Raw genomic sequence first — 22076 nt, forward strand, 5'->3', positions numbered from 1 at the left:
AAGGCTCTTTGGTTACCATGGAGAACGTGTTAATATTTCATAGGGGACACCTTAGGACTATACCAAAAGCATTTTTCTATTTCCCTGTAGGATAGATTCCTCTGTTCAAGAGATGAACTCATATACAAAACACACACATCTGTTTTGTGGCACATTGTGTCAGTTTACTGTGTCAACAGAAATCTGATGACTCAACACTATGACCTAGGAATGAATAAACAATCATACACACACACACACACTCTCTTTTGTTGTGGTCAGGGCAGCTTGCTGTGTGTGATGGATCTTTCTACCAGATAGATCACATGACCTTCATATAAGCCAGTGAAATGGTGGTGCAACAAAAGAGGGAGGGGTCGGATCATATGAAACATGAGTCCCTCCACACCTGTTTCTAAAAGCTGTAGTACCCACACTGAAGGGAAAAGAGAAAATCCGACAGGAAGAAGGGGTAAAAACAAGACTGCTAGTTATCTTGTTTTAAAATAGTTTGGTTTGTGAAACTAGCACAGAGGAAAAAATCAGGAAAGGTTTTGGTGGTTTCTAAAATGTAAGCCTTTCTATTTAATTCCACTATTGCTAAACTAACTAAAACTTACTAAACTAAGTACTTGGCCAAACTATTTTTTTTTATTATATGGCCTTATTTTTTTAATTCCGAATTGAATTCTTCAGGAAAAAGATCTTTGGGCATTTGGACAGCCGTTTATTTTCTAAATGTTTTTGTACTACAGAGGTTAATGGAGCTTTTCATTTTTGTCCTTGAAGTTATCAGAGGTTATCACCTTATCTGGCTGTGTTTGTGTTTATGTGTTAAAGGGCACAGTGGACCTGGAGCGCGAGGAGGGAGAGGAGTGTGAGGAGAATATGGAGGTTTTCGACGACAGCAGCTCCAGTCCTTCAGGGACCCTTCGAAACTACCCGCTCACCTGCAAAGTCCTGTACTCATACAAGGTATGATCCCACACACACATGCATACACATACAGAGTTAGCCTCTGCTGTTACATGGCCACACCTACACATGTTAAATGTTTGCACCTAGGAGTGGAAAACAACACACATTCATGTGCACTATTAGATACACAAAGTTGAACATAAGTGTTTTATTTACCATACTGTGCTTGTATATGCAGCGCGTTTGTTTTCATACCATTCAGCACAATTTGAGGTTCAGTATCTGGCCCAAGGGCACTTCAGAATGCAGATTGCGGGAGCGTTGGATCAAACTACAGACCTTCTGCTTAGTGGACAACCCCCTCTACCTTCCTAGGGTTATGATTAGGGTTAGTTAGGTTAGGGTTAGTGGGTGGCTACAGTATAGGTCATAAATCCCAACTCCTCCATGTGTTTTTGCGGGATCTTGCTGCTAAATCACTTGACAGCTGTTGTGAAGATTCCACAAGATGGTGGCTTCATTTCTGGATAGTGGGAGGATGTGTAAACGCGTCTTTATATACGGTATTTGGTTTTCACTATACCATACAGTATTAGTGCAATAAGACACATGGATTATAATGAATGTTACAGCTACATAAATCATCATTCATAGATTTTAACTGATTTTTCCCCACCTTCTTCCTTATTCTCTCCATTCTTGTTAGTTTTGTTTCTTTTCTCACTCCCTCTCTTTTTTAACACTGGTGGTGTGTGTCTCTCTCTCATGCAGGCCTCTCAGCCAGACGAGTTAACCATTGATGAAAAGGAGATGCTGGAGGTCATCGAGGATGGAGACATGGAGGACTGGGTCAAGGTGAACAAATTCAACAGGCATTATCTCATCGGCTCTGTGTTGTATACTACGTGTCTTCTTTTCTATTAGATTTGTAAGTTGGTTGTGTGTGTGTTTTTTACTCCCTCCTATTTGCCCATCATGTGTGTAAATTAGTAGGTGCATGTTTACATTTGCGAATGCTCCTCATTGTGTTTGTTTTCCAGGCTCGCAATAAGACAGGCCATGTTGGCTACGTCCCAGAGAAGTACCTGCAGTTTCCCACCTCCAACAGTCTCCTTAGCATGCTCCAGTCTCTGGCTACGTTCGACGCTCGATCGCACACCTCATCCAACTCAACCGACCCAGAGCTGCACTCCGGCTGCGTCAACGGTGATATAAACAGTGAGTACAATGAAACTCGGTAAAGATCAATTATTCTTTGAAATGATTTAACTGCATGCCAGGAGCTCCGGTAAAACAAGCTCACTAATTTAAATGAGTTTGTTCTTTCAGCCGTAATAAAGTTATTATGTGCCACTAATCACTAACTGATTTTTCTCTTGACTGCTTCATTAAATTCCAACTACAGTACACAGAATATACTAAGCAGGGTCTTATGGAAAGAGTGAGTGCAGGGGTCATCCACTGACCTTTGTTGTGTAAAACTAAAGGGAAATTATAGCATAAAACCAAGAACTAAAAAGGAATATAGAAGTTTTGTCCATTCCAATTTTCTTTTTTTAATTATATATAGCGTTAGTGGTGGTTGGCGATCAACCAGCAGACGGTATAGAAAGAACCAGTCCCTGTGCTGAATTTAAAATAAAATAAAGCTGCTGAAAACAAGCTCTGAGCTGCAGAGCAAAAACTTTATTCTCTTATATTGACAATTCCTTATTAGTTGTGAGTTTTTTCTCTGCTACCAAAAACAATGATTTTCATCTCTGCTGCAATTAAAAATCTTGAAATGTAATTTTCATTCTATATTCTTCCCTCGTATTTTACTTTTTTCTTTATTCTTCGACTCCTCTTCACCCACTCTCTTTCTTTTTTCTGTTTACACTACCTAAATATTTGGATGAGGTTCGTCCTGACAACTAATTACTGTTCCGTCTTTCTGTCTCTGTATCTCCCTCACTTCAGCAGTTTGTACTATTCTCTTTATGACAATAACAGCCAGGCAGACAAGGAACTGCATTTCCCCCCAAATAATTACTTTTTCTGTGTATTTCTTGCTACTCTCCCTCTTTTTCTCATCTCTTTCTCTGCAGCAGTGTATGTTCGTGCACTTTATGATTATGAGGGCCAGGCAGACGAGGAGCTCTCTTTCTGTGAGGGGGCTGTGATCCGCCTGCTGAGCCGTGACACGCAGACAGATGATGGCTTCTGGGAGGGGGAGCTCAACGGACGGGTGGGCGTCTTCCCCTCAGTCCTGGTGGAAGATTTCACTGAGAATGGGGAGAGCAGTGGAGGAGGAGGGTCAGGTGACATACAGGTACAGAAGCACAAGGATAAGTGTCACAGGCTACATCCATGCACATGGAGTCTACACTACTCCAGAGTGGCTATCAGTGTAGAACCCAACATGGATAATCAATTAGATGTGTTGCTGATCCTGTTGTCTTTGTTAACAGCTGTTGTATAGTTAAAATCTGCATTTTACAATGTTACATTTGTTTAAATATATAGGAGGAGAGCTACTATTCAAGCAATCTGTGACAATCTCCGTGTCCAGTAGGACACGCATGCCTTCCTGTTTACAGCAACATGCATGTCCCGGGTACATGGTATTAGTTTTCATGCAATTAGTGTGGATGGAGATTAAAACTGATTCGGAGCCAAAGCGCTTGTGTGGACAGAGATTGGTTTAGATTAAAAACATAGTGGATGTAGCCACAGATAATACAGACAACAACATTTAACTAAGTGGGAAAACCTCAGGAAAGCTAATTTTAAATTGGAGACATAATCCCACTGAAGTAACACACCGATATTCAGCTGGGCTGAGCTGGAAATCTGCTCTTATCAGTCTTTCCTCAGGGCAGAAATACCAAGGGTAGAGTGTAGTCTCCTGTGCCACGTCCTCCCCTCCCTTCCCATTCCCTTCCCATTCCCTTCCTGCCTGTTGTTCAGTTGATCTGTCAGCAGGACAGAGTTCACAAACAGTGGATCAGTGCTGCCATGTTCCTGCCGCGCTCTGATATAAACCCTGCAGTGCAATCAAAGACTGAAGTCTTATCTGTGCCACCGAGTGCTGCCCTGGTGCTGCCCTATTAGAGGCTCGGCAACAGGAAGGATACAGCCTCTCCCTTCCTTTAAGCCTGGAGTCATAACAATTTTAATTTCTTTTAAGTCTTATGCAGTTGAGATGATAAAGAAATCTGAATTCTCCTGGTTGTAAGCTAGAAAAATATTTGAAGGTGTGTACAGTGCTATGGCACACTACAGATGAGTATAACCAGCAATATTTCTGTAAGTTATTACTCAAAGTAATTAGTACTTATATTAACAATGCTTTACAACGATTGAAGGATCTGCTCTTTATGATATGAAAGGAATCCTTTAGAGTGTGAACACTAGAACCTGACTGATTTATCATTGGGCTGAAAACTGGCTGATATGAGCCTTTCACACACCCACAGCATTTTCCAAAATAAACAATGCAAAAATATCTAACGTAAAACAAATCATGCTAGTTTCATTCATTCAATTTCCTTCAGTAAGTTCTACATTTATCTATTGATTTTTTGTTTGTATTTTATTTTTTAGTTTATATGTTTTTTTTGTAATAAAGCTTATGCAGTCTTAAGAATCATTGCAATGTTTAAAAAACTAAATATGGTAGCAGAAAGTTTTAAAAACTCCTTAATATTGGTATCTGCGTTGGCCCCCAAAATATCTGTTTCGGTCAAGTTTGAGAAATGAACACAGTCCCTCTTAGTTCTATGTCTTAGCATCTTGCATATCATCGTTTTTGTTGCTTTGCTGCAGCTTTGTGTGAATCTCGCTCACCGCTGTCATCAGTGGCGTTTCCATAAGCAGCAGGTGGCCATTTTCAAAAAAAGCTAGAGAAACTTACTATGCACACTCAACAGCTGATTGACAAAGCTATAGACTGACTGGAGAACATAGAGGAGCATTTTGAAGCTAAAGAGACAAATATTTTCAGAAGTGATGTGACGTATCGAGCAACAAAAATATGTATTCCTCAATTTCTGCCTCTTCCCATAGATCTCTCCAACTCTGAAGTTGCCATCGTCTCTGCCGCCTCTTCCGCTGTACGACCAACCTCCCATCAGCCCTTTCACCAGCCCCGAGACCTCCACCCCACCTCCTCTCCCACGCTCACCCTCAGCCGCACTTAACGGGGACCACAAGCCTCCACTGCCAGCGCCGTCACACAAGGGACCGCTGTCCACCCACAGTAAGTCAACAACTATTGTCAGTAACGGAACCAGTTGAGAAAGGTCACTGGGACTACTCAATAGAACTCTCTCTATGTGTGTCCGTGTAGATCAAAGTTCGGGCAAGAGTCCAGTGTCTCCAGGATTTCCTCAGACTCAGCCACCGAGATTCACCCCTGAAGGAGGCCCTGGGAAACTACGACCTGTTAGTACAAAAGTTATTTAAAGGACCGAGTGTTGTGTGTGTGAGATGACACTTCTTTTTTGTAAAGAACACTCTTTACTGGACATTGTGTGTGATATATTTAGATATTTCAGTGAAACAATCTGAGTCATTTAATTGCAGCGTATGAACTTAAGGAGGTGGATTACAGAAGAGCTGTATATGTAACATTAGAAACGTCAGGTAGATGAATCAGTACAATATTCATCAGAATGAAGGTATTGGTATTGGTTAATTGCGATGTTTAGGACTTAAAAAAAATTAAAACACTTTTTGTGCATCACCTTGAGCTTTGGGGAATTGCAGTGAGTATTTCTCTCTATTATCTGAAATGCTTTTGTTAATGGGATTAAACGTTCACACACTCTTATGTGCAACAGATCCCGAGTGACAGGTTGACAGACTACAGAGTGAAAGACAAGTTCTTGCTTAAGAGAAAGAGCATTATCACAACTGCACATGAAGCTATGCATGGATCGTACAAAAGCTGTGGGCCATAGGACAAGCACACAGTAGCAAAATAATGCAGCAAATAGGGCTGCACACACTAAATTAGATATCTTATGTTATTATGTGAAGTGTAAAAAGGTTTTGATTCACTAGGAAGTCGATTTTTGTTTATTTGCTAAAATGCCAAGTGCTTCTCAATAATTATCGAGTCTGTGGCCCACCATACTTAAATTTGTCCCACCACAGTTATGATAATTAATTGGAAAAACAGGGGATTTTAGCAGAAAACACTAATCAACAAATCAAGGTAACACTGGCAGATTAATATATTATAAAGTAATGAATATGTTTTACTTCTTATGCTTATCATTCAAAATAGTAAATTAAGAAAGTAGAGCATCTGTTGTTGTCATCCTTTTTTCTTTCTTGAATTCATTGTTTAATGAGTTTTGTGTCTCTGCTGCAGGTGCGGGCTGCTCCGCCTCCACCTAAACAACACGCCCGGAGGCCGCCAGAGAAGAGCGACAAGACGGAGGAGGTGGAGATCACACTGGTGTGACAGACAGATGACTCGGCAAGCCGTTGTATACACAACAAATTCAAGAAACAAGATGACAGACAGACTTATCCTTCAGGCCGAGGAACTGAACAGCTCTGAAGTGAAGTGAGCTCAAATAAAGAGATGTGAAGTAAACTGAACTGAACCACGTCGACGACCTCCGGCCACTCAGCATCTTCCTTTCCCTCCTCCTCCAGTGAAGGAGGTGAGAAGAGATAAAGACAGAGTATTCAGTTAAATAGTCATATTAGATTTCTAATCAAGTGCAGCAGTAGCTGCCTCCACATCGCTCCCTGCCCTCCCCCATCCCTCCATTCTTGCCTTAAAACTTCACCTCAAACTCACCTCAAACTAGAGCACAGCGAAAGAGGGAGAGGAAGTTTTCTTTTATCTTGTTAAACTTATTCAAGATATCCGAGAATATTTCTCTGAGCAGGCAGATTGCTCTGCTGCATTCACTGACCTGCTGACAAATAATCCTGAAGCATGAGAAATGTTTTTGGAGCCCTGAAACTCATTAATTATAGTAAAGGCCTATCAGACAAATCAAAAATATAACTAGATACATGAATGATAGTGTTAAATAGCAACTTTCAATATTAATAAATGTAAAGTTTTGTACTTTTATTTAACTTTCAATGAGCAAGTACATTTTTTTATTTAAAGTTACTACCAATTAGTACAAATTACAATTTTTTATTTTAAATGTATTTATTTACTTTTTTTTGTCTTTGCACATATTTAATCATTTATAAATTAACTCCACACATTTCCTTTTCCTCACCATATTTCTACGTGTCCTACTGCAAATATGACAAAGAATTGAGAAAACTGTTGATATTGGGAGTACTTGAGACGACATCAAATCACACTCAACATTTTTACCTGTTCTTTCAACTATCTGAAGCTAATACTTTCATTAAACTGCACCAGTCATTGCATATAAGTTCATTTTGACTAAAGAGACATCTGGTTTTGCACATCTACAAAATATTTGTCGTATTTCTTTTGTGATCTTGACAACGAATTCTGGGATCTCCAAGTAGCATTGTAGCGCAGCAAGTAGCCCGCAGGCTAAAATGAATTAGCTAGAGCATTACACAGTAAAATACATAGAAATATAAATATTTAAAGAAAGATTCAGCTAAGTAGCAATGAATATTGTTGCTGAGTAACCAAATGTCTCTTTACTATGCTCTCCTGTGTAATAAGGAAAGTGAACTATGGTGGAAATAATCCTTGAACTTGCGTGATCCTTGATGTGAGAGTTTTAATGTCTCTTTTCTCAAAATCTGAAAGAAATTGAGCTCAAAACATATGTAGCTTATGATGTATGCTTCAGAATGGTTCGCTAACATTAGTTAATAAGTGCACCCAGTCAAGTAAACTGCCCAGCACTACACTGCTGCACAAATACATATATTAGAAAATTCCCAAATGGGAAATATGTGGTTGAAAAAGACATTACATGAATGATTAAATATGCGTGTGAAAAAAAAAAGCAGCAAAAATATTTTAAAAAAAAGTGAATCTAATATAAAACTACAATAAAGTGTTTGTTGGTTAAAAAATGTAGTTTTAAAACTCTAACATTTTCAGGCATATCTAATAACTTTCTGCAACCTTTGTGTCTGAGGGTTAGGGCTCCGTAGACTTTAAGTTTGATGGAAGGGAGTAAGTCCTGTTCTGGAGTGTCGTGAGGGTTAAAGCAAATGGACAGAGACACTGGGTGTGTGGACACAGGGTCCCCCTCCCCAGCCCGTTGCTCCACATATATAGTCCTTATCATCATACGTATTCAATGTGTATTAGTACAGTACATTACTGTTGTCATAGGAATGTTATGCACAGCTTTTCATATAGACTAACTCTGCTGAGTGGACGACCATGTCTGATATGTAGTGGAAGTTTTATTCTTGTCTTATACTGAGAGGGCATTGTAAATACAGTATGAAGAAGGGATGAAAGGAGAGAGGGAAGGACAGGATGGAGAAAAAAAGGAATTAAAAGGAGGCTGGATCCTCCCTTTTGCCCACTACTCCACCTTTCCACTATTCTCCCTTCTTTTCTCTCCCTCTCTTCTCTAGTGTGTGTTCTGTCCATCGACAGACAGTGTGAATCAGTAGCTATCATATACACACATGAATACATGATATTACACATTGCTATATCTTTTCTCATTCTGTGACATGCTCTGTGGTTGTATCACTGATTGGTTAGGGATATCGACTGTATAAAGATGAACGACACGTCTCCACTTCCCCCCACCGTCCAGATATGAAGCCAAATATCCTGATGTCCTGCCATCTTTTGAAGCCAGAGTCTGTAGCTATTAGGGGATGGAGCCATGGTAGCGAGGTCCCGCCGATACTCAAGCTCGACCGATTGTTTTTTATAGCATCAAACAACTATTTAAAATCAATTTTTAAACATGTATCAATATAATAAGAACTACCTTAGATGACAGAAATCATCTTTGAGAAAAACATATTTGATGTACACTTTTTGATTTGGCTCATGTCCCATCCACTAACAAGGAGAAGGTGTGATTATCCTGCAGTCAGCCACCAGGTGGCAATTAAAACACTTTGGCTTCACTTCTGGGAATCGTCATGTGGTCCATCTTTATATAGTCTATGGTTCAGGAGGAGGAGGGCGGTGCTTCAAAAGGCACTGACATCGTTGGTATTCACTATGTGGTGAGAGAAAAAAGTTTTATTTGAGATGATACATACAATAAAAATATTTTGGGGGTCAGAAGATTTTAACAATCATGAACTGTAAGACTTTTTATCCCGACGCATCATATCTCACATTGATTTTATTCACCTGTAACATATATCCTTTTTTAAAGCTGACCTGCATTACATTCACAGGTATTATTTTTCTCTGTTGCTAAGCATCTCCTTCACATCGCTATGGGAGTCTGGCTTTTTAATGGAGCAGAGAAAACATCCATGAAAACAAACGAGCTTTTGAAGTTTCCAATTTGACATCACCCTTATCTTTTCCTGGTGTCCTACATTTCACCTAAACTTGGTCGAAACAGAAAAGAGAAAGATGTATAGAAAAAGTACATCATATTGAAGTAGCAAAGGACATTCAAAGCTGAATTATGCTGTGTTTTTTTACTTAAAGTAAGTCAATCTTTCCCCTTAAATACCCATCAAGCCTTTTAAACTCCAGCGTAGCACTTTTATTTATTTGTACCTTCCCTGAAGAGTAGCAGTTCCTCCACGTAGCAGCAGGACACTTAGAAATGACTCTGACGAATCACTGTCGTTACAAATACAGATGATTAGAGTCGTTCTTTTCAATCCAACGTGGATCTAGTGGGTCCTTTTTGTTTCAGTGTGACTGATACTTTGATTTTAACTCTCCACTCTTCTAAAGGGATGGAGAGGTTATTGTGGACAATGTAAATTGGTGTTTTCCTTAATTTATAAACAACAGAGGGGTGTGTAATTGTTAAGAGAGAGGATAAATTCGGATCAGATCTGTGTTCGACTGAAGACTTTGCCCAGTTCCTTCCTAGATATTTATTTTGAGCAGGGTTGGCTTTCACACTGGAGACATTCGAAACAAACACACAAATGTCCATTTGTATGCTACATTTTCTTTCTTCTTGAGTGGTTGATTAGCACACACCACTCTACCACGCTGCACACAAATAAGATATTATGGAGCTCCAAGTAATTGGAAACGATGTTTGGAAAGCAAAAAGAGTTTTCTTTCTGTTTAGTGATATTTTTCAGTCCTGCTCCAACCAGCAGTTTCACAGTTCATATTTAATTATTGCACAACTGTAAAGTGTATTAATTCATTAGAAACTGACTGCAAAAGTCCACACCATATAGTATTATTACGGACATTGGGACACAGCTTCAGAATTAAAATTGATTGGTTAGAAGAGTGGAGGTGAATAATGTAAGATTTAGCATCCATTTTTCCAAACAACATTTTTGTGTAACATCCATACTGAACAAAGTTATGTATTCTGGAAATAGTTCAAGTCTAGATCCAGACCCCTGCTCCTCTGCTGTTGTGGGAACTAGAGCGGAACTAGACTCAGGGCGACCTGAGCAACAGCCTCTCCTCGATCTCTCTGAGATCTTATTTATACTGGTTTTCAAACTTGTTTTGAAGTTTATGGTTTACTGCAGCGTCCCACCGAACTCACACAGCGTTAACATCTGTCAAACTATCAAGTATAAAACTTCCTGTTGCCAGTTGACACTTTGAACATGATTATTTCCCCTTGTTGACAGACTTTCTGCTTCACGACAGTGTTGACTTATTTGGTATGAGCCTGTTTTTTTTTTTATGTATTGTATAATTCTATATTTTTCATCCTGGGATTTGCAGCAGCTCTAACTCTGCAGTTATTCACGAGGTGGTGGAACAACTGGCCTTCTCCCTCTTCACAGACTGTTGCCATGGTGACAATAATGAGTAAAGATGCAAAAGTCTTTCTGCATATTATTATTATTATAACTGGCTGTACAAAAACACAAAGTTTGTATTTATTGTGTACAAATGTTAATTAATAAAAAAATATGAAAAATTCTGTTCTTTGTTTTGTTTTTTGAACTCATTTTGTGTGTTTTTTTCTAAATGATAATGTGTGTTTTTGTCTGTTTGTATGCACCTGTCTCAATGTGAGCGTCACATACACAACTAATAGTTAGTGTTTCTGAAGAGTGTATGTGTTGCACAGATGTTCCAGTCTCTAGAAGTGGGTGTGCTCATTGTGACACAAAACAAATGAGGCTTTCCTGAGTGGAGCAGGAGGGAAAAGAGACACAACAACGCAGAGTAGCAGCAGCAACTATGAACTTCTGATCTGGACCCATGGAAACCTCCATGCGGATTTTCTTTGTAGTGTATGTTTGTAGTCACAGCTCATGATTTGTCATGAGCTCCGTAGGGAAACAAATGGACTCCACCTGCCACTCGTCCTGTGTGAAGCTCTATCTGTGCTCCAACCCTGAGGGTGAGTAGACGCACACGTTCACGTCTGGTCGTTGCTTCTCAGTTGTTGTTATTTTGTGAAACATATCCTATTTGTGTTAATGCTCTGTGTAGACAGCGTGGTAGAGCGCAGAGCTCTGAGAGAAAGCGGTTTCCCCAAACTAAGAGAGCACTGCAGACACACATGGGGACTGGACTTCAGCGTGAGTACACACATACACAAATATACACACACACACACACACACACACACACACACACTCCACTTTTCACTATTGTGTTTGGTTGTGTTGCAGCAGAAGAGGTGATTCAAGTTTCGTAACCTTTCAGTCTATTTTAAAACAATAAGCATTAACAAGTTCAGGCACTGTTGATGCCCCATAAAGAAATACAGTCATGTTATAATCACACTCACTCACTTTGAATGGCCTTTAAAACTCGGAGGAGCATTCAGGTGTGACCCAGTGGACAAAACTCTGTAACTTAGAATTGGTCTGGAATGAATTATTAACATTAAGTTGTTTTTATTTGCTTTTATCAACAGATTAACTGAAGGTCTTTTCAAATGTTTCCTCTCACTGGAGTAGAATGTTAAGAAGATTGTTTGTGTGTGTCTTATATCCTTTAACTCTACCTCCCAGAGGCCATCACTGTAAAACTGCATTCAATTCCAGCTACCCTCGCCTGATTAAATTTGACAAAAGAGAAGAAGAACATAATGGTGAGCAGCTGTAACGCGACTGTGTTGGTTTGCGTTCATGCATGCGTGTATTTCAGATCACCCCCGGGCAGTTCAGCCAGCTCACGTACCTTCTCCCCATTCATCAGCATGTGTAATTACAAAGATAGAGGAACATGATACTTTACTGAGCCACCACAGGGCTGATTGTTACTGCACCTGACTATGTGCTTTTCATAAACTGAATTATCAGTCAATTCCATTCTAGCTTGTTGAACCATTATGTGTGTGTGTGTGTGTGTGTGTGTGTGTGTGTGTGTGTGTGTGTGTGTGTGTGTGTGTGTGTGTGTGTGTGTGCAGGTGATAGACCCCTTTGAGTCCAGTGATCGCAGTCGTTGGCCGGATGAAAACACCAGGCAGCAGCTGATTAAAGAATGCAGAGAGAGCTCATCTGGACCTTTTTTACTTGTAAGTGAATCAACACCAGTTATAATGTAATGAGTGAAGAGTAGAACAGCTGATATAAAAGCCACAGGCATGAACAGTAATAAAGCAAGTTCAGTTTTATTTTATGAAAAACATTGACGATAAAATCTTCATTGCCGATAAACCAGGTAGGATGAACACAAAGTTTTCAAAGAGCTTTAACACAGGCACTGCACTAGTCAACAACACACATGTGTACTAATCTGCTCTTAAAGATGCATTTACACTGTGATGTTCCCTCTGTGTCCACATGGCGGTGCTGTAGGCTCTGGTAGGTCACCAGTATGGTGCAGCCTGTCTTCGTGCTCAGGTGGAGGTGTCTGAGTTCCAACTGCTGCTGCAGCAAAGCCAGCGGGGGGGCATCAGCACCCAGGAGCTAGAGAGACTTTACCAGAGGGATGAGAACACCATCCCTCCCTCCTACTGCCTGAGACCACCACACAGAGCCCCCTGCAGGCCTCAGGCATGACCAACACTAACTCAGGGTTTACTCACTGTACTCCAACCAACATCTTCACATAATATGTTTATAAGTTAGGATTAGCTTTCATTGAGTGGACAGAGGTAAGTTTAGAAGTAAGCATTGAGAATTGAATGTGAGCTATTGATTATAGATTTGTGGCAGATCTGTTATTTGAATGGCAGAGGAATAAACAACCACAGAAAAGGCACATACTGTCCCTCCACCATGGCCCAACAGTCCCCTTAAATTCCATCCGTCTGCACCAGATAAATATTTAGAAATACGAGTCAATAATCCTGATCGCTCTCCAGTGTTTATATTCTGAATGTCAGATAACTGTATTTCTGTGACAGTTTGATTATACTTTTAATGACAAAGTTATCATGTTTTACTTTTATCAAATATGTCACCACAGCTATAAGTGTGGAACTTTTTTTCTAAAAAGTATACAAATGTTTTTGTGAATCAGGCAGGGATTAATAAGGAAGAGTGGAGCATGATGAAAGCTAAAGAAGACGAGCTGATGAAGATAATTCAGACGACCGTGAGTCTGTGTGTCCACAACAATGTAATGACCCCAGAGAGAGGCCACAAATACTACAGATCAGGTCAGATATACACTGTCTGTTTGTGTCTACGTGTGTGTGTGTGTGTGTGTGTGTGTGTGTGTGAGAGAGAGAGAGAGAGAGAGAGAGAGTGTGTGTGCGTGCGTGCGTGTGCGTGTGTGTGTGTGTTTTTAATCAAAGTTGAATGCTTTTCATCTTCTCTCCAGCCCTCGACGCAGATCTGCGATTTGCTCTGGACAAGCGCCATGATCATGAGACGATCGGACGCTGCCTGGTCTACGTCAACAAAGTCGTGAATGCTGAGCGAGAGACAGAGAGAGGACGGATACATTCACAGTCAGAGGTCAAATCTTCCATCAATTTCTCATGAGCATTAAATTACCCTTCAGCACAGATTAATAATATCATAACACGTCTCACGTTAACTCAGGTCACATTAATGAGGCACTCAGCCGTTATTTTAGAGTCATTACAATGACTTCCATGCATAGACAAGCAGGGATGAAAGACAGAATTCTGATTCACTTATGAATAAAAAATCATTATTGTTCTTAGTTATGAAAATTTGTTTTTGAAGGGAAACCAACTTTATATTTTACTATATATAGAAAGAGCTAGTGGGGCTATATGAAACAGTGTGTAAACTGCTAAAAACCTTCAAGATATCAAGAATGATGTTTCAAGTAAATGTGGTATGAGAATTAGGCCTCTCTCTCACATATCGATCTATTACTACGATATTTATTACAAACTGGTTGTGTTATAAAGTAGAAGTAGCTCAGTAAAATGAATCCTCGTAGAGTTGCAGGAGGGCTGGAGCCAATCCAGGGCCAACTATCAATTTACATTCTCTAATTAACCTAACCTCAATATTTATGAGTAACTGTGGGAGGAAGCGGCAGGAAACCCTCACAGACACAGGGAGAACATGCAAACTCCACACAGAAATGGATATATAGAAACCATCTATAATACACACCAATCTTATCAGGTGTTCTATTTAAGCAGAGAGAAATTTCCCATCATCCCCTTTGCTCACACTGCTGCTGCAGTATTGCTACCAGTTACTTCCGCCCCTCCAGCACTCCAGCATCCACCTGTAGGCTCCGCAGAGGGGTTACATGTATTTGCTCATCACTCCCATCATTCCTGTTTAATCATATGGGGGAGTGATTAAGTTGGAGCTTAATCACTCCAACGCCAAACACTAAACCTGTTCTACTGCTGCAATAAACGTTTGAACGTGAGTTGACTGAACTGCTTTAAAGTAAGAAGGTGTAGTGGTTAGCCGCTGAACCACCGTGTTGCCCAGATGCAGATAGTAATACACTAATTGTTTCCATGTCCTGTCTTCTCAGGCCTCAAACCTAAGATTCCCACCATCTGACCAACATTATCTCTCAGAGCTCAGTGACAGCTTCCGACCCGGTCTCATCGCTACCCGTTGGATTCAACTTTACACCACCACCACAGAGTGTGACCGTCGCTATGGTTACACATCTGCCAGAAGGCGGGGCTACGCTGAGTCTCTTTGCCAGCAGGTGTGCTCTGACCTCATGGGGCTGATTGACAGCTTGAACCCATCAGAAACCTGGAACCAGACGCAGCACGGTGACGCGCTGACCCGAGACTGGGCCGAGCAGGAGGAGCTGTGTGACTCCCTGGCACGATTTTATGATGTCATTCGACCAGAGGAGGAAGAGGTAAGGATGAAGGTGTTTTATGGAAGACATTTTTTTGGAGATGTAGATAATGTCACCACTGCTCCACTGGGTGAAGGATTAATCACTGAGGGAGATTAAGAACAAGTAGCCCATTGGATCTCAGTTTAACAGTAACATTCTGTGCTTTACAGTTCAGTAGCTTTCTTTTATTTTATGATTTGTGATTGTTACATTATTAAAAACTATAATAAAACATTTTCTCTGCATCATAGCATCACTAGTGTTTACTTTCATTGATTGTAGATCAGAGCATATGTGAAGCAGAGTGACCAACAGTGCCCACTAGTGGTGGTAGGAGGGCCATGCACTGGGAAGACAGTATTGCTGGCACACTGTGCTCAACAAGTGAGTGAAATTAACTAAAAACGTTTACCTCAGTAATATTAAACCGATATTCTCTTGTTGTTTTAGACAGTTTCTATTTCAGGATGTCAATGAATAAAAAAAAAAACTACAAAACAGCGCTATAATAAAGTAGAATAAAGTCTAAAAAAGTAGTAAATCTGTGACTTTGAATCTACTGTTAAAGGGAATAAGACGTTTTTGTCCAGCCGTGAAGCACAAAAATGAATTATTATTCGATTAATCAAATTATTTGTGTGGCAGACAATTAATTAGCAACCCCTTTGATAATTGATGAATTGTACAACAAAAATGTAAACGGCTTTTAGCCTCTCAGATATGAATGTTTTCAATTATAGTTTCCTAATCATCCAGTTCAGGGGTTCCTAAACTGGGAACCAGGAACCCAAGGGGGTCACGCAATGATTCAGACATTAAATAACATTTTGAAATATTTAGAAATGGCAATTTTTTCCACAAAAGTTTGAATATAGTTGTTGAATATAAAATAAAGTCATGGGAAAAAAATTGTATTGTGGAAAAGGAAAAGGTAATTTTCACTATTTCCCTACACTACATTGGCAAATAACTGTGATATGAATTGCTACTCACAACAATCAGCTGGAAGCTTTTCAGCTCCACTCCAGATATTTTAAGAGTTAAAGAGATTAAATTGTTATCAGTATCTATAATTAGCTGCATTATGAAAAACTACCCACTAATCCAGTAAAGAAATCAGATGTAAACCAACATAATGACAAACCAGTGCCTCAGAGACATTTACATTATGAGTCATTGCTACAGGAGTCTGTGCCGTATGGTCTTAATAACATGAAAACAAGTCTCTGTCTCTCTTCACAGATGAGGTCATGGCTTCCACACAGCGATCCTGTGGTCATCACTTATTTTTACAACCTGCAGCAGATGCTTTCCCCAACAAACCTGTTGTCCAGCCTGTGTTATCAAATAGAAAACAGATACCTCAGTGACTCTTCCTCTAAAAAGGGTCCCAGCATCCACCTTGCCACCACCACGGACTATCATGGCTGCATCACTGACCCCAAAGACCCCAACTCCAGCTGCAGCCCAACATCCGCTCTGGATTCTCAGCGTGAACCCACCACCAGCGAACATGTTTCTGACTTGAACCTAAACCGTTGTACCAAACAAAGCCCTGCTCCTAGAGAAACGTGTCCCGGCATCATCAAACCTGACATCAGAGCGTCTGAGCTCAGAGAACGTGTCTCCTCCCTCCTGTCCTGTCTGCCTTCTCCCAAACAGCCTCTGCTTCTAAACCTCAGTGGCCTGGATCAAATCGAAAACAAATTAGTTTGTCTTCAGATCATTGAGAGCTTCCCGTCTCCCCTCCCTCCTGGAGTCAAACTGTTTCTCACAGTCTCCTCCAACCGAACACATCTCCTACAGGCCATTAAACGACATTACCAAGGTGTTAGTGAGAGGGAGTCGGGGTACGCTTGTGTACGGTTGGGATCTGCGAACAGGAAGGAGTGTGTGAAGTTGTTGGCGTCGCTGCTGAGCGGCTCAGGCAGGAGGATAACGTCAGGACAACAGGCTCTGGTGAACCAGGCGCTGAGCTCCTGCTGTCTGACTCTCTATGCTCGTCTCCTGCATGTGCATACCTCGCTCTGGTTCTCCGGTATGAAAGAAAACAAATATACAAAAACAATATAGCTGATTATTTAGTACATTTTCTTATAGTCAAGAGCAAATCTCATAAAGAGACCAAAAGCAACAACATCAGTCAATTCCAGCCTCTCTAGCATGTCTCTAGCGCAGGTCCAGAAGCCCATTCTTCCCCACTGATGATGCAAATCTTTAAAAAAAATGGGTCATAAATATTGAGTTTGTCTTCCTTCTGAAAATGATTTCCTAACCTACCAGGGACTGTAGCTCTTACCTCCAACAAGAATGTTAGGTTTTCTGTGTTTGTCTGTTATTTAGCAGCATTCACAAAAACTACTTGAAATGAAGTGAACATTTTGGTCATGGATTAGGGGGGAAGGTTTAGGGGGAAAAAAAATCTTTCTTTGAGAATAATAATAATAATCAGGGATGTTTAGGGGACTAAGTGTATTGTTATCAATGAGAAGAATGAGAGATCTGCTCAGGTACCGTTACACCACCACTGGATATGAAGATGAAATGTGAAATATAAAAAGTTCCTATCATTACACCTTTCATTAAAAACTTTTGATGGCTTTTAATGTCTCTACTTTTCTCCCCAGATTCTGATGTGACGTCATCATCTCTCCCTGACGGCATCCACGCATCCATCTCTGCCTTCCTGCATCACCTCGAGATGAAACACGGCTCCTCTGTTGTGGCTCGAGCCGTCTCCTACCTCACCCTCTCCAGGACCGGGCTCGCAGAGGTCGAGCTTGGCGACCTCCTGTCGGGTGACAATGAGGTGCTCCCTGAACATGTCCAGCAGGGCCAGAGCTCCTCCGCCAGCGTGAGCGTCCCACAAATCGATGTGGAGAGACTTCTGTCGGATCTGAGGAGGTTTCTCATCAGGAGGACGTCTGCAGGGTCGCCTGTTTTGTTGTGGGTGAGCAGACATTTTAAGCTGGTGGTGGCTAAGAGGTATCTGAGCACTCAGGAGGCGAGGAGGGAGATTCACTCGGAGATGACAGATTATTTCAGCGGCCAATGGGTTTGTGGAAATGCTAAAGCACTTCTTGATAACCTGACATGTAGACCAAACAAGGCTAAGATGAAAATGTACATTGACAGGCAGCCGTTTATCTTCACTTGTTCGTCCAAAAACTCTGGTCGGGTGAATTTGAGAAAAATCGTAGAGTTGCCATATCACTTGCAAGAAAGCGGCAGATGGGAGGAGTTGGAGCGCGGTTTATTAATGTCGTTGCAGTTTCACCAGGCTATGGTCCGAGCAGGTCGTCTAGGAGAACTGGTGGCCATGTTGGAGGATAGCAGATCACAGATCGTGTTCAGAGAAAGACGACTCCTCGCAGGAACGCTGAAGGCTTCTGCTTGCTTACTGAGGTCTGTACCTCTGCAGCTGCCGGTGGTGATGGAAACAAGCCTCCTTTCTTATCTGGAGCTCATTCCTGAACTCCAAGGTTACGTCAGGGAGATCCGTCGGGAGAGGAGTGAAAGAGGAAGTGGGTTAGGTGTACTGATTTGTCCTACTCCTTCCTCTGTCCCCCCCATTCAGCGTTTGAAGTGTGAGACGGAAACCCAGAGCGTTTCTGTGGTGGAAGCAGCTGTGACAGAGTGTGGGATTGTGACAGAGATCACAGACAATGGCTCTGCTTGGATTTGGAAAGGCCCTGGATCTGATGTAGTGAAGGTGTCACTGAGCTGCGAGCGGAAGGAGCTGGAGTTCACCGGAGTGAAGAGCAGCGGTCGGTCGGTGCTGCTTTTCACAAGATGCAACAAATGTTTCTTGTGGGATGTGACAGGCCCGGAAATGTTTCTGGAGGTGAAAGACCCTTTGAAAAGCCAGTCCGAGCCAAACTCAAGCCAACAAACAGCAAAGAAAGTCGAGGGCTTTGTTGCGTGTCAGAAACAGATATACATGTGGTGGAGAGATGAGAGTTTTGTGAGTGTGTTTAATGTTTCCAGTGATAGCGTGACTCGCCTCCAGTGTCTGAGCTCTGTGACCCATTTGGTTTGCTCAACCAATGGCTTGTACGTGTTCTGCGGGCTGGACGACGGGACAGTCTCCATATTTGACACAGTCTTTGGCAGTTTGCTCTGCAGCAGCTCAAACTCAAACCACAGAGCGGTGACAGTGATAATCATCAGTGAGGATGGGAGGGAGATGGCATGTGTTGACAGGACGGGGAACCTAACTTTATGGGATGTGGCGAGCAAAACTCGACCGCCCAGACTCGTAAAAGAACGATTTACTGGCGGTAAATCGAATGATGTCCTTAATACAGATCACTCTGATGAAATTGACATGTTGTTGGTATGTCAGTCTAACCAGGTTACACTGTTGGATGCAAGGGACTGGGAGCTGTGGGACCAGTTCTTGGCTCCAAAAGGGAGAGCCTTCGCTCAGGCTGTGCTCTCCCAGGGTGGGCACCTTTTCCTCGCTTCCTTTGAAGCCTGTGCCCTTGTCTTGGTGTGGAGGGTCAGCTCGGGGGAGTGTGTCCTCTCCTTAGAAGCAAACCAGCAGCCCCACGCGCTCCTCAAAACAGCATCGGATGTCATTTGTCTCACTCACAACGGCTGCCTGACAGTGTGGGACTCTGAGATGATAGATGCTGCAGGTGCAGCTCAGAAATTAGGGCGTGGGGTGAAGGAAGTGGTGGTTGAAGAAACGGGGGAGTGCTTCTATGCCACAGACGGGTCCGAGACAGTGTGGAGATGGAATTTAGAGATGGGTTCCCCACATGCCAACTTTCTACATGACGGTCCTGTGGAAAAACTGTGCCTTTCTGCAGATAACATTCATCTTGTGACACTCTCAGCAGGGGACATTTACATTTGGAAGACAGAAACAAGTCAGAACATCCTGCGTATTAAGGGAAGCAGAGCCACAGATATCATGATCACCCCTAATAATAAGTTTGGGGTGAGTATTGCCAAGCAAGGATTGTCTCAAGTGTGGAAGCTGGCAAATGGGAGAGTTGTGTGCAGCATACATCTGTACCTATCCAACGCCAAGGTGTCTCCTGAGAGCACCTTTCTCATCGGCCTTCACCAAGGGGACCTGTTGGCTGCTAGTCTGTGGTCAGGCTCCATCAGTAAGCGTTTCTCCTGCGTGGAAAGCTCAGACCATGTCGTTGCTTTCCAGTCAATCTCAGAGCACCCAGACTTGGTGGTGGTGATAGCTGCCTCAGGGGCAGTGTACACCTGGAAGGTAGCGGACCAGACCGTGTGCAGGCACTTTCAACTGCCATACACATTTCAGTGTCAGCCACAAGACATCCCGATGTCTTCCGATGGGAGATATGCACTGCTGTCCACTGATAATAACACCATCAACCTCTTGGACCTGTCTCAGGTCAGACTATACTCGTTCAAAGCTGATGGTCCCGTCATTAAAGCCTGCATGGACGAAAGTGGATGTTTTGCCACCTACATCAGCCTGGAGACAACCTGTGTCTGTGAGCTGCGTGTGAGGCCTGTCCTCACTGTTGTACGACTTGCAGATGGGGAAAGAGTAGGAAGTGTGAGTCTGTCTAAGAATCCATCGACTCTGCTTGTGTGTAAGCAGCAATGTGTGTATGTGGGTTTTGAGGACGGGTCTCTCGGTGTGTATTCGGTTTCGGACGTCATGTGTGACAGAGAGGAATTGGTCAGGTGCAGAGAAAATATAACTGGTGAAGTGAAGCGATGCCCCTTTGAAAGAGCACCAGTCAGCTGGTTACCGCTGCGAACCCCCAATGTTATATGGCCTTAATATTAACATATACTGTTGGACGATTATTGTGCTTTGAAAATATAATGAGATGATACATTTCATGGGAAACAATGTGAAAAGCAACGGATACATATTAGATATTATTCGATGTATATTGACGTGTTCCTGATGAGTGAAATAAAGAAAGGACTGAAACTGTGACTAGTGGGTTTGAATGTGTTTATTGCAACAAACTAACCCCATCAGAATAAATGGAATATTTATAGAGAAACTGTAGCATCAATTAAAGCTGAGTCAGGGCAAGTCATTCTCTATATTGTGTATTCAGTTTCATTATTGGCTGAGTTCATGTTGACGTGGATGATAAACCCTTGGGGAGAAAATAAGAACATGACTTTCATTTCTGTGAAACCAAAACTAACAGTTAATCAGCTTGTACCACATCTTCTGTACCCTGTGTCATAATGTAATGTTATTACAGTGAAGGCACGTTTATTCAAAATAAAAGAATTTGCTCTAAATGTCACATTATGTCTGTTTTTGTATTAAAAAGAAAAACAACTCTGTATGTCTACATCACATTCTGTAATCGTAAGATTTACTGTACTTCTGCCAAAAAATTTACAAAGTTAATTTTAAAATGAAATTCTTGGTCTTGAGTTATTGGGATGTAGATGTACAACAGGTTGTCCAGTAACTAAAGGTTGGTGGTTCGATCCCACCCTCCCCCATTCTGCATGCAAGATGTCCTTGGGCAAGATACTGAACCCCAGATAAGGGTTATGAGGAGAGAAAGTGCTGCACACAGATGCACTGTATGAATGTGTGTGTGGAAAACATTGAGTGGTCACCAAGACTGGAAAATACAGACAATTTACCATTTAATTGTTTTTAAAATATTATGTAGATAATATTTCATTGAATCAATTGAAACATACAATCCAATCTATTGCTCCCTTATTATATAATAATATATTATATAATATTATAAAAGTGACTCACACTTCATTCACACCTTACAAAGTTTCAAGTTAAGTTTCGCTGCTCTCATGCCGCCTTCCCTGTTTCCTGCTATGCTCGTAAATAAGGCCACTTCCCACCTTGGTTTCCCTTCTGGTCAAATTTAAATGACAAATTTTA

The 22076-nt window shown here is 41.5% G+C and overlaps 2 protein-coding genes across 4 annotated transcripts in view; both read left to right on the forward strand.

Annotated features, from left to right (window-relative positions):
* LOC128439979 (F-BAR and double SH3 domains protein 2) overlaps positions 1-10916 on the forward strand; it is a 115782-nt gene extending 104866 nt beyond the window's left edge. Inside the window, exons 15-21 of one of the 2 annotated variants that reach the window (XM_053422524.1) lie at positions 820-954; positions 1669-1752; positions 1938-2115; positions 2985-3208; positions 4945-5137; positions 5228-5322; positions 6257-10916. In XM_053422524.1, the coding sequence (XP_053278499.1) occupies positions 820-954; positions 1669-1752; positions 1938-2115; positions 2985-3208; positions 4945-5137; positions 5228-5322; positions 6257-6349 (1002 nt within the window). In that variant the 3' untranslated portion in view covers positions 6350-10916. The remainder of the gene's footprint in view (positions 1-819; positions 955-1668; positions 1753-1937; positions 2116-2984; positions 3209-4944; positions 5138-5227; positions 5323-6256) is intronic. The other variant, XM_053422525.1, reaches the window with a different exon arrangement.
* A 205-nt stretch (positions 10917-11121) lies between these two features.
* Positions 11122-21446, forward strand: LOC128440821 (NACHT and WD repeat domain-containing protein 2). 2 transcript variants are annotated; one of them, XM_053423665.1, is made up of 11 exons: positions 11122-11342; positions 11435-11523; positions 11962-12041; positions 12360-12467; positions 12751-12948; positions 13418-13556; positions 13721-13857; positions 14873-15217; positions 15482-15583; positions 16442-17237; positions 17827-21446. In XM_053423665.1, exons 3-11 carry the CDS (start codon positions 12039-12041, stop codon positions 20973-20975), a joined length of 4977 nt encoding a protein of 1658 aa, XP_053279640.1. In that variant the 5' UTR covers positions 11122-11342; positions 11435-11523; positions 11962-12038; the 3' UTR covers positions 20976-21446. The 2 variants fall into 2 exon arrangements, with proteins under 2 accessions (XP_053279640.1, XP_053279639.1); XM_053423664.1 differs by lacking the exon at positions 11962-12041.
* Positions 21447-22076: the final 630 nt, after the last annotated feature.

This window comes from Pleuronectes platessa, chromosome 5, assembly GCF_947347685.1.
Source record: "Pleuronectes platessa chromosome 5, fPlePla1.1, whole genome shotgun sequence".
Taxonomy (NCBI): Eukaryota; Metazoa; Chordata; class Actinopteri; order Pleuronectiformes; family Pleuronectidae; genus Pleuronectes; species Pleuronectes platessa.

What these genes read in the sequence shown, in the direction of transcription:
- LOC128440821 (XM_053423664.1), top strand. Translation starts at nt 11,264, where the DNA reads ATGAGCTCCGTAGGGAAACAAATGGACTCCACCTGCCACTCGTCCTGT. An exon ending in CATGGGGACTGGACTTCAGC is followed by an intron (nt 11,524 to 12,359) that starts GTGAGTACACAC and finishes GTGTGTGTGCAG; the next exon opens with GTGATAGACCCCTTTGAGTC. An exon ending in CCACAAATACTACAGATCAG is followed by an intron (nt 13,557 to 13,720) that starts GTCAGATATACA and finishes TCTTCTCTCCAG; the next exon opens with CCCTCGACGCAGATCTGCGA.